The sequence below is a fragment of the Mytilus trossulus genome, chromosome 1 (assembly GCF_036588685.1).
Source record: "Mytilus trossulus isolate FHL-02 chromosome 1, PNRI_Mtr1.1.1.hap1, whole genome shotgun sequence".
NCBI classification, from domain to species: domain Eukaryota; kingdom Metazoa; phylum Mollusca; class Bivalvia; order Mytilida; family Mytilidae; genus Mytilus; species Mytilus trossulus.
In genome coordinates, this window is record NC_086373.1 from 101,718,703 (window position 1) to 101,730,966 (window position 12,264).

General features: G+C 30.3%; 2 protein-coding genes across 2 annotated transcripts in view; one reads left to right on the forward strand and one right to left on the reverse strand.

Moving 5' to 3' along the window:
• Nucleotides 1–441: 441 nt before the first annotated feature.
• On the forward strand, nt 442–4,933 carry LOC134694063 (ATP synthase subunit delta, mitochondrial-like). The gene is made up of 4 exons (XM_063555060.1): nt 442–631; nt 2,873–3,026; nt 3,946–4,034; nt 4,743–4,933. The coding sequence occupies exons 1-4, from the start codon at nt 506–508 to the stop codon at nt 4,863–4,865; spliced, it is 492 nt and encodes a 163-aa protein (XP_063411130.1). The 5' UTR covers nt 442–505; the 3' UTR covers nt 4,866–4,933.
• Nucleotides 4,934–5,249: 316 nt separating this feature from the next.
• Nucleotides 5,250–12,264, reverse strand: part of LOC134694072 (rapamycin-insensitive companion of mTOR-like) — a 33,260-nt gene continuing 26,245 nt past the window's right edge. The window contains exons 34-35 of the mRNA XM_063555070.1: nt 11,944–12,082; nt 5,250–10,750 (exon numbers count right to left, since the gene is read on the reverse strand). Of these exons, the coding sequence (XP_063411140.1) occupies nt 10,643–10,750; nt 11,944–12,082 (247 nt within the window). The 3' untranslated portion in view covers nt 5,250–10,642. The remainder of the gene's footprint in view (nt 10,751–11,943; nt 12,083–12,264) is intronic.

The following is a 12,264-nucleotide window of genomic DNA, read 5'->3' on the forward strand; positions in this document are numbered from 1 at the left end:
CCCTCTAAGAAGGCTCTATTATTCTTCAATTATCTAAAAATCAATTTTATTGTACAAAAACTTTCATATTTAACAAATTCACAGGGGCCACAATGCGGGTCTAAACTTCTAACTGTGTATTGCTACCTAAAATGTATCCTTTCAGTTATCTATCATACATGTACGCTGAGGCAGCGTTACAGTATTCTCATATGTACGGCCGAATAATTTTACTGTAACAACCTTATAATAGAATAAAAGGTGTCATTCTGAAAATGTTGACCCATTTGCTAGAAGTCATATTAGTTCAAATGTTGTAGACTAATCTTTTTTTAGTCTTTGTTGCATTATGAGAAAGTCATAATTTTGAATATCTAACAAAATATCCAGTACCCAATCTAAAGTATTATAAATAATATTTACGCCCGTTCTCTCCTATGAAAAATAAACTATTTTTACGGTATTTTGACAAACCAAACATTGTTGTCTCCCCCTTGGTCAGCTTCCGCCCATACTTTCTACAACCATGGCACTGTTTCGGCAAGTTTTAAGAAGTACCAACTTACTAAGGCAGTGTAGCAGAGTTGCTGCTGTCCCACAACAACACAGAGGATATGCAGACATGGCATTCACCTTTGCATGCCCGTCTGATGTAAGAATTCAACGAAATTGAACACTAAATTTTTAACCTTGAACCGGCTAAAGACAGTAAAGTAAATCATAAATGTCAGTAAATCTGGTTTAATCAATTTTACATACTATTGTCACCTATAAGTACATGTGAGGAAATTGGTAGTCAGAAAATAGCTTTATTTTAAACGCTAGACCATTCGAAATACAAAAAGCGAGTCGACCATACAGTGTTTGACCATTGAGAAACACATTATTTATAAATCCCTTTTGCCAAATTTTGAGTAATCCCTATTTATTCCATTCCGGATAAGTTCTAAAAATACATAACTTTTTCATCCAGTTGAAGCTATCTGGGACCCTGCTTAAACAATTCACCATGCACAATACTTTTTAATGAGGTCTGTTTAAACTACCGTAAATATTTCAAACAAAATATTTTTTTACTTCAATTTTTATTTCGAAAAAAGTGGATTATGCTCTATTAAAGTTTCTTGATGATTGATTTCTAAAGTTTTTATCCCCTCAGCTCTCTACTGAAAAACCTCTGTTTTCGGCCGCTGGACCCAAACAGCAAGTTGTATAAATGACTGTTTTTCCTGGAGTGGACTAAATAGCGATAAGGTGTATTCTGACGTTCTTTTCAAAACTGCCACTTAATCAAACCAAACTGTGGTATGATTGCCAAATTGAGACAACTCTCCACAAGAGACCATATATTAACAACTATAGGTTACTGTACTGCCTTCAACTATGAACAAAGCCCATACCGCATACATGTAGTCGGCTATAAATTAAATAAAGTCTTCCAAATGACTATTGAAAAAAAAATTAAAGTAGAAAACTAATGGCCGAATTTTTTTACAAAATAATCATGATAATGATGAAATACAAATATGTAATACAACAACTAATGACAACCACTGCAGTTTATCCCAAACTCTGTCTTACCAACAAAATGTAAGACAAAAAATCTTTTGGACAGACAAACCACAATAAAGTGCACAGGTAAATTAAATAAAATTTGATAAAAAAAGAGTTTTCATGATCCTAGCTAAAAAATGTAATTATAAGTATTGAGTGCTTCTTTTTGTAACTTCATAGGGTTGTAAAAACATTGTCTGAGTAGATATAGGAAGATGTGGTGTGAGTGCCAATGAGACAACTCTCCATCCAAGTAACAATTTAAAAAGTAAACCATTATAGGTTAAAGTACGGCCTTCAACACGGAGCCTTGGCTCATACCGAACAACAAGCTGTAAAGGGCCCCAAAATTACTAGTGTAAAACCATTCAAACGGGAAAACCAACGGTCTAATCTATATAAACAAAACGAGAAACACGTATATATTACATAAACAAACGACAACTACTGTACATCAGATTCCTGACTTAGGACAGTTGCAAACATTTGCAGCGGGATTAAACGTTTTAATGGATCAAAACCTTCTCCCTTTTTCTGAAACAATAGCATAACATCACAACATCGAAAAACACACGATAAAATATCAATTGGCAGACTTAACTCAATCAAAAAACGTATGATTACACAATGAACAAATAAATTTGATCTGCGATATCTGAATACAACATTACAAATGAGTGCACATTTTTAGAATGACAAAATGTACTTGGGTCAACGCTTTTACACCTTAATCAAGTTACAAACAGAAGCATTCAATTTTTAAATACATTTAATTGTAAGGAATCAAAATTAACAAACATTCAACCTCATTCATGTCATTTGAACACAGTTTAATTTCCCATTCATATGGTTGAGATGATATCCATATATTGCACATGTCAATAAAAAAAAAAACTTAACTACTGTACACATGGATTCATTATTATTCGTTGGATACCAATTTTTGTAAAAGCAGACTTTTGGAGAACCACAAAATTAAGTATCCTGGAAAATAATAGTTTTCTGCTATCCATGAAAATTGGTACCCACAAAAATAAATGAATCCACAGGAATGTTACATTTGTGTAAACTTATGCTGCTGTACATGTGTACAAAGAATCCATATCCCAAACACTTCTTTTTATATAAATCACAATCTGCACACAAAAAAATATTAAATTATATCAGCCTATTTACTTCATTGAAGTGGAATGATAAAATTTACTATATATTAAAAACCACTCACCACCTTAACTAGTTCCGAATTATCAGTTTATGTCATTTATATATAAAATTGGATTAAAATAAAAATTTAAAAACCCAACAAATCCAAAGTATTGATTACATTTATGTGTTTCAGGTGTTCTATGCCAATGCCAATATACAACAAGTAGATGTTCCAGCTACTAATCAAAGTTTTGGAATTCTTGCAAACCATGTACCAACAATAGCAGTGCTACAACCAGGAGTTGTTATTGTCACAGAGGAAAATGGAGAGAAAAAGAAATTCTTTGGTTTGTAAATCTTTAAAATGGCATATATCATCTAACATATAAATTTCACATTTCCAAGTACATTTGTAGTTTGAATATCTTGTATTTGGTTATGTAAGTGAATTCTTACTTTTTGGACAGAGTCCTTGTCACCAATTACAATGTGTGTTAACATTCCTTCTGAATATGAAGGACAGAACTATAGATTCAGTAAGACAAGATTGTCAAAAACTCACATAAATCCAGGTGAGAAGCTTATTGTCTTTAGAGCCTTTAGTTTTTATAACAATTACCTGGTGCACAAGTTTTAATAGATTTTAGAAAAAAATATTACTATTGTTAAGTGTCTTGTTATATTACATGTTTTTTATGTTATATTATCCATGATTAGTTGTTTAAACCTGTTTTTGTTTGTTATATTTACAGTGAGTAGTGGTTCAGTGACTGTAAACCTGTTTTTGTTTGTTATATTTACAGTGAGTAGTGGTTCAGTGACTGTAAACCTGTTTTTGTTTGTTATATTTACAGTGAGTAGTGGTTCAGTGACTGTAAACCTGTTTTTGTTTGTTATATTTACAGTGAGTAGTGGATCAGTGACTGTAAACCTGTTTTTGTTTGTTATATTTACAGTGAGTAGTGGTTCAGTGACTGTAAACATGTTTTTGTTTGTTATATTTACAGTGAGTAGTGGTTCAGTGACTGTAAACCTGTTTTTGTTTGTTATATTTACAGTGAGTAGTGGTTCAGTGACTGTAAACCTGTTTTTGTTTGTTATATTTACAGTGAGTAGTGGTTCAGTGACATTTAGTTGTTTAAACATGTTTTTGTTTGTTATATTTACAGTGAGTAGTGGTTCAGTGACGATTAGTTGTTTAAACATGTTTTTGTTTGTTATATTTACAGTGAGTAGTGGTTCAGTTTTTGTTTGTTATATTTACAGTGAGTAGTGGTTCAGTGACTGTAAACAAAGACTCATCAGTACAGGTTCTAGCTGAGGAAGCTCACCCTATAGACAGATTTGATAGAGATGTGAGTATTCTGTGTTAGATAAGTCTTTTCTTGATTCATTTTCATCTTTGAAATCCCCAAAACCAAAATTAATATTGATTGGTTCGTTTTCTTTTAAAAAAAGATCTAAAATGATAAATGAACTTGTTTTCTCATCTTGTGATGTATATTTTGACCTTTGTCTTTTGTTTGAGATTGTAGGTTGGTACATATATACCTTTTGATATAAATATAATATTTGATGTGGTATGATTGCCAACTAGACAATGTTCCACCAGCGACAACATAACATAGATTTTACGTTTGTCACTGGAAGTAGAAAGGGCTTTTGGAGAACCTCAAAAGATAGATTAATGGGTGAGGTATGAACCATACAAATAGAATTCACATGAACCATACAAATAGAATTCACAAATATTTCAAGAGTTGCTGTAAAACCTATTTGGAGAAGAAAACTAAGGTTCTGAAGAAAACTGTTCATATACCATATACTATTCTAAACACATATACTGAAGGATGCCTTTGGGTGCAGGAATTTCTCGCTGCATTGAAGACCTATTGGTGACCTTCTGCTGTTGTCTGTTCTATGGTCGCATGGTTGTCTCTTCGACACATTTCCCATTTCCACTCTTAATTTTATGTACAGTTTCTTGACTATTTGTTTCTGAAATAATTGTAAAGCACTTAAATGTTTTCAAATGTTGTAATTGAACCTTGTCTATTTTGTAGGCTGTAAGAGATGGATTAAATAAAGCTCAGGCCGATTTAGCAGCAGCATCAACAGAGATGGGTAAAGCTGAAGCACAAGTAGCTATAGACTGTTATGCAGCTGTACAGAAAGCCATGGAATAAGACATTTTAATTCATACTTTATACTGGAGGAGTGCTGTTTATAGATTATTAAATTAATATGACCAAAACTTTTGTCTTGTTTCTCAAAATCTTTATTTTTCAAGGATTGTGAAACAAAACTTTTGTGGTGTAGGTATTTAAGTCACTAGTTTATTACATATTTGATAAATATCTGAATCCTGTCGATATAATTATACCCAAGCATCAACAGAACAAAAATGACTCAGCATTTGCAATACTTGGGTGAAAAAATATCTCCAGTTTATATAATCCAGTTTTAATCGCGCGTCTGGCGTACTAAATTATAATCCTGGTACCTTTGATAACTATTAATACCCACAAGACTTCAGACCAACAAACAAATGCATGTATTAAATGACAAGATAAATTTCTATCCTTTTATTTTCTTTAGATTTTTAGGTTTTATTACAACAATAGGATAACAAATACAACATAGCGACATCATATACATATATCCTGCACCAGACATAATAGCACTAGCAAACATAAACATAGAAACACTTTTGTTCATCTCCTATTACTCCTGAGACGGGGAAAAAATATAATGACATTTTCAAAAGTATTTTGGTTCTTAATTTTTTATTGTTTCACTGTGATTTTGCGTGCAATTGAACTATTGCTGTCATTAGAACAAAGAGGTTACATATTGTCCAGATACATGTACATTTTGTGCTTTCAAGATCCTCATGAATCTTTGCCTGAATTGTAAGAATAAATCAAAATGTGCTTTAATATAATTTTAAGTGCCATAAATAGAAAAATATATAATTTTTTTTTGGCCTTTCCAAATTGAAATAATTAATTAAACTTCAAAATTTTAGGAATGTTAAAAAAAAGGGCACAAATCACCCTTTAAATATTGTTGGGCAAAATCAAGAAATACACAACAAATTTATTTGACATGGACATGTATCACAAGTAAGATTTTAACTGAATGAAAAACATTTGAAGTTCTTCCTGATCAGCAATTTTCTTTATAAACATCATAGGAGATAAAACTTTTTTTTCTGAACTGACATAAGCATTCCTCTTTCCTTCTATACACAGGAGAACAAATACACAAGATTTAATTGTGTTTAATTTAATGCAGTAGGCACCAATTCTACAAAAATAAGCTCCATCTTTGATTTTAAAAACTTATAATAATCAAAAGTGTTAGGCTCAGATCAACAATCTAACTGTAAGCGGTCCAGTCCATCTTCAAATCTCAGTCCTACCGTAACATCATAAAAGTAGTTTTTGTTATCTTGCTTTATTCTGCCTGAATAGACTGAATACACCAAATCAAAGCCTAAAGTGTATATGATGCTCATGTGAAGGTTAATTCATAATTTGAGAAAGACTTGATTTGTAGTTCCTGGGAATACAATTTTCTATTTATCAAAGTTGTACAAATCGAACATGTATTATGTTGTTTGTTTATAGTTGACACATGTTTGGTTAATTATAAGAAGGTTGGTTCAATTGGGATATTGAGTTCATGCACGAGTTAAATCTGGTGGTTTAAAGTAATTCTAGCCATTTAGTCCAGTCAAACTAAGATTTAACCTCAAACTAATTGCAACAGAAAATGTTTTGGCTCTTATCTATAGCATTATGCCCTTTATATACACAGGAAAAAGTCCCATAAAATCTAACTTTAGGAAAACTCAAAATCAGAATTTTTAATTTCCTATGGAAATTAACATTGGAAGGGGAGATAACTCTTGCAAAAAGAGTCTTTTTTGGTTGTTTTTCTTAAAATTTATGTAAAGTATGATACTTTGATGGGGATATAAGTTTGTATTTGACTAAATCATATAAGCTTCTGCTCATGAAATGTACAAAACCAAAGTGTTATGGGTAATTTTATTTTTTTCATGCATTTTTCATGAAAGAAATTGCAAATTTGAAGCTTTGTAACCATTTTGAAAAAAATATTGTGAAAATTTGGTATTGTTTATATCTGTATATGATATTTTTTCAGCAACTTACTTATCTAAAGAAACTTTAAACCATAAAAAGAAGAATACATGCTGTATTATTTTTATTAAATTTGAGATTCTTTACCTTGACATGTTAAAGAATTCAATAAATGGTCAACTAATGAATTACGAAATCTAGATTATAGCTTGATAAAATATATAAAAATACCTTAAAAGTTGTTTAATATACTCTAAAGACCGCTAAAAAATCAAGAATCAATACATTCTGATGGATAGAAGCGGTAAAGTTTTAATTTAGTATCAATTTTTATTGATATTTCTGCCTTTTTTGCAAGAGATATCTCCCTTTTCAATGCAAATCTCCATAGGAATTTTAAATGGTGATTTTTTTAGTCTTCCTCAAGTTAGATTTTATGGGACTTTTTCTGTGTATATTTGGGGTATAATGCTAAAGATTAAAACTTAAAAATCTTCTGTTGCAATTACTTTCGGGTTAGGGTCAAATTTATGCTAGATTGACTGGACTAATTGCAAAGTGTACAGTAGCATTTTGCCAAATAAATAATAATTAATATTCGTTGAGTTTACAAATTAGAATTTAACAAGTATTTAGAAAACAGTGAAAGAGATCAATATGAATTTTGTATATGATGCACTATATCACAGTATAACATTCCTACATGAAGTTTGATGATGTAATTCATGATACTGGTATATGTAGTTACAGAAAAAAGAGCAACCAAATTTTGATGGGATATTTTTGGAGCAGAGGTATCATTAACTGCCATATTGGAATCTTACTTTACCAAACTTAAGATTGGACTTTGATTTGAAGAACGAACATCAACTAGAGACTGGATATCGATACGAGTCCAACATATTCAAAGAATAATAATAGAAATTGACCCTGTGAAAGAATGACCAATAAAAATGATTTACAAAATCAACATATACTTCTAGCAATAAAACAACTTTCATTTGTACTGACCATTACATAGAAAATATTTTTTATTATAAAATGAATACAAACTGGTTGTGTGTATGTGGTAACCGTTTTACCCTCATGGAGGGTAAACTGTCACAGCCATAGTAGTTCTCTGTAAGTTTTATATATATATATCATTATCTAACTTTAAAATATACAAAATATTAACAAATCATAATAAAATATAACTGTATTTTCAACAAATCAAAACATAAATTTAGTTTCAAACATACCTCCGATTAATGTGATACAAACATACAGTTGATAAGAAATGTGTCCATGAAAAAATTACAAATTACTATACAAGGTATTTTGTGGAACATTCTTATTATTTAACAAGAGTTGACATAATACTAGTTATCTCCTCTGCTTTCTTTATAAATTACTGTAGCAGTTAAGGTGGTACCTAACACTACAGGGAGATAACTCTGTAAAATCACCTAAACATTTTAATGACATCGTGTTGTTAAGGGGAATATTAAGCTTCTCAATGATCAATATAGTGTTTGTCTAACTGCTATATAACCAGTGTAATTTTTCTGATAAAACGCTTGGTTCAAATTTTTTGAATTTTTTATATTTTTGTTAAAGGGTCAAAGTTAATACTTTGTCAAAATTTTATGAAAATTAAACGAGCCAAACTAATTTTGGTGAAAGTGTTGGGTACCACCTTAATCAAGGTACAGATACAAAATTTGAATAATTTGGGATGAGACATATAGCAATATTTAAGTCTTGCTCCCTTCAACTATTAATATTGTCACAGGAGAAGAAATCAAACTATGAAAATGATGATGGTCCTTAAATTCATTCATAAATATTAGATTACAATGTATTGACCACCAATACATCAGATTCATCACTAAGAAGAAAAGAAATAAGTTGAAATTGCATTGTGATATAGTTACGTCTACTTTTCAAAGTATAAATAATTTTTCTGATACCTTAACATGTTACCTGAGAAAGTATGAAAACAGCATCATACAAAATGACTTAATGTTTGATGATTATTCTTTGGCTCTTTATTGTTTAATTATTTTGAATCTTTATGAATCTGTCCAGTTCACTAACCTTTGTTATTTAATGCCCTTAGTCCTGAACACGATCACTTTATGCAGTTTTGAAATGAAATAAATTACCAAATAGTTCTTTTTTCATGCTTAAATAGAAATTAATTTTATTCTCACATGACTGGAAGATCATAAAGAATAATGAAAATAACATTCTGTTGAAGAAAAAGACTTGACATTAAGTCAAATTACGATAAAATGGCTTTATTTACCCCTTCAAATGAATGCAAGCTGGTGAGAATAAAACAAATAGTATTTTTGAATTTAGATTTTGAAGTAAATGTATTTGATATATCTGCACATACTGCCCTTAAGCCTTTTTGCCATAAATATATATTCATATCTGCACATATATACCAAGAAAATACGTGTTATATTTGACTAGATATTTAACCTTGTAAACAAAGCGGGATGTAAGTCATTAACACAGAAGGCAATGAGTTTCTGTTGATGTTTGTAGTTAACATTTTTGGCTGTGATATATGTGTACTTTAAAATTTGAGAATGACTCATATTATTTAAAATTGCGATATCACATAAATTTTGTTTATTTCCAACCATTCAAATCGGTAATTTGATACAGTAGCTTTAAAAAAACTGCCAATTAACATTAATATAACTATGATTTTGATAGGTTGCTGAAAAGAATAACAATTTGATCATAAGAAAAATATGTGTAAAGTTTATTAGTTAAAATAGAAGCTGCATCCATAATAAATGTTTAATATGTGTAAAGCATCACTTCTAGGCGCTAAATAGCATTAAAAAAACAGAACTTATCATGGAATGATTAAACACACATATTACAAGACATACAATCGTATTTATACTCATTATTGCTTAAAATGTAACTGAATTGAAGCTTGGCTCCATATTTAACCCTTTACATATTAAAATTGATTAACTTTATAAATTAATCAAAACCTTGTATAAAATCTTGAAACAAAAATTTCATAACAAAGTTCATCTCATTGCTAAATAAATATTTACAAATTTCATTCAATAAAAACTTTTTGGCATTTATTACAATAAATATAGACTGTACAAAATATCACAATAATGATTTTGTCTCTTTATATCAATCTCCTGAAAATATCACAAAGATATAACACACTGGCCTCCTCATAGAAAACATAAGATTTCCATGTTATACCAGCTTAAAGATATATACAAACAGTAACTCTCCAAGTTACATAACTGGTCTTTTACACCAAGTTACCACTTTAATGTATAAAAAGACAGATTTTTTTATGACAGGCTCCAATTATTTCTGATTGTATCCATTTTGTGGTGAAATTAATCTTTAAATCTGTAATTACTATTCGTCATGATAATTTTAATTACTTTAAGTTGAGAATTTTTTGAAGGTTTTTCCTATGTTGAAAAATGTCTCAGAATGAGTATTGTGTTAAAGTTCACATTCTATATTTGATAGTCATATGTATTGTGCTGATCTGACTTTCTATATTTGATAGCATCATATGTATTCAGCATTTCCTGCATTTGCAATAATTAATCTTGCATTTTTCTCAACTTATCATTAATCGCAAAAATATTTACCACAGAAATATGTCTGAATGTTAAATTGAACACTTCTTTCTGAATTGTCAGGACGTAAATCAGTAGCTCATTCATAGCAATTAATTTGTAGTTTTAACATCTATTTATCAAAGACATTGGTGATTTCTTTGGTTAGTTCTATCCTGTATTTCTGAAAACTTTCTCAGCCATTGTTTTCTTTTTACCATTTCTTCTTGGTTTATGTAAATGTTTCGATTAGAAATCTTTTTCCCAAACACTATCCAAGTTTTCTTGTCTCCCAACTCTCCTTGGGTCGTGTATTTCTGCATTTACACCAAGTATTGATTTTGCCTCTTGCAATATCTGAAAAAATAATTTTAATTGCATGTCAAAAAGAGATATCATTTTACTGTGCTTTACCAGTTGATCAGTTAGTTTGAGAAGAAATCTAACTCGTAAATTGTTTTAGCAATTGCTATTGTAATACCACAAAGGTGACAGGATAAGCACTATAAAAAAAATAATTGAAAAATGTTTCAAATATCAGTATTGTGAATATTAAGATTACAACACACAAAACATCTAATAATGTCCTGAATATTAAAGAAAACATGTAGAAAAAAATGTTAATCAAAATATAAATTTGAGATGTCTAATTGTCTATCACCAACAGACTTCTGTTATCGTAATAAAATGGAAAACAACACATATATGTAGATACAGTGTACACAAAATTGCCATGAAAAAGTATGTTAAGTACAGTTATTGTAATACTAATGTGTTCAGATATTTATATCAAAATGTTGACACCATGGAAAAGAGTAGTAAACAACACTTATCTTTATATACCATATAAAATAGAAAATTGAAATGGGGAATGTGTCAAAGAGACAACAACCTGACCAAAAAGGCAGAAAACAGAGGAAGGCCACCAATCTTCAACACAGCAAGAAAATCCTGCACCCAGAGGCAGACTTCAGCTGGTCCTTAACAAAATGTGTACCAGTACTAGTTCAGTATTTTTTAAAGAGAAAAATCGTTTGAAATTCCGTATTACAAAAAATAGATTTAGAATTGTTTTATGACTTTGTGATTGTTTTTCTTCCATGTCGAATTTGTCGATTGCAGACCACGTGATATTAGTTATGTCACACGTGTCAGCTTGTGGTATTCACATCCAAACATATCGCCCAAAGGGCAATTAATTGTTTAACACCTATTAAATATCTCTCAATTGCCTCTATTGTCTGACTTGAAGGGATTACAATTAAAGGTGATATAATTTTTATGATCATAAGCGATAATTAGATGAAAGTTCAAAATTGAGGACATGAATTTTTCGATATTGAAACAAGTAAAATAGCATCTTAAAAATAGTTATAGCACTGCTGAAATTATTATAGCATCACAGGGAGAAAATATAGCGATGCGGTACTGCGACGCTAAAACAGCCTGGGGAGATTACTACACTAATATGAACTAAAAAGCATACAAGACTAACAAGCCAAGAGGCTCCTGACTTTGGACAGGGCACAAAAATGTGGCGGGGTACATACCTGATCCATATCAAACTCATCAAACAATTCCTGTATAAATCTTCTGGCAGTCAATCTAAATGAACACGTTCCTAGAATGTATATAACCTCAGAGAAGAAACATAAGTCTTGAAAAGCTTTTGGCACTTTCTGCTTTAACCTGAAATTCAAAATTACATGATTTAAAAAATACAATGTCATATGATAATTTGACAGTTTCTAAAGGTAAACAAAGTGATAGAAGGATTTAGAATATTCAATCTTATATGTCACTGCTCATGCCTCCCAAATCAGAAGACAATAAACAATATACTACGTAAACTAAACATCCTGTTTATCTTT

Excerpts from the sequence above, each read along its gene's own strand:
- LOC134694063 (XM_063555060.1), top strand. The coding sequence starts at position 506 with ATGGCACTGTTTCGGCAAGTTTTAAGAAGTACCAACTTACTAAGGCAG. Across the intron at positions 632-2,872 it reads CCTTTGCATGCCCGTCTGAT|GTGTTCTATGCCAATGCCAA; the intron begins GTAAGAATTCAA and ends TATGTGTTTCAG. Across the intron at positions 3,027-3,945 it reads AGAGAAAAAGAAATTCTTTG|TGAGTAGTGGTTCAGTGACT; the intron begins GTTTGTAAATCT and ends TTATATTTACAG.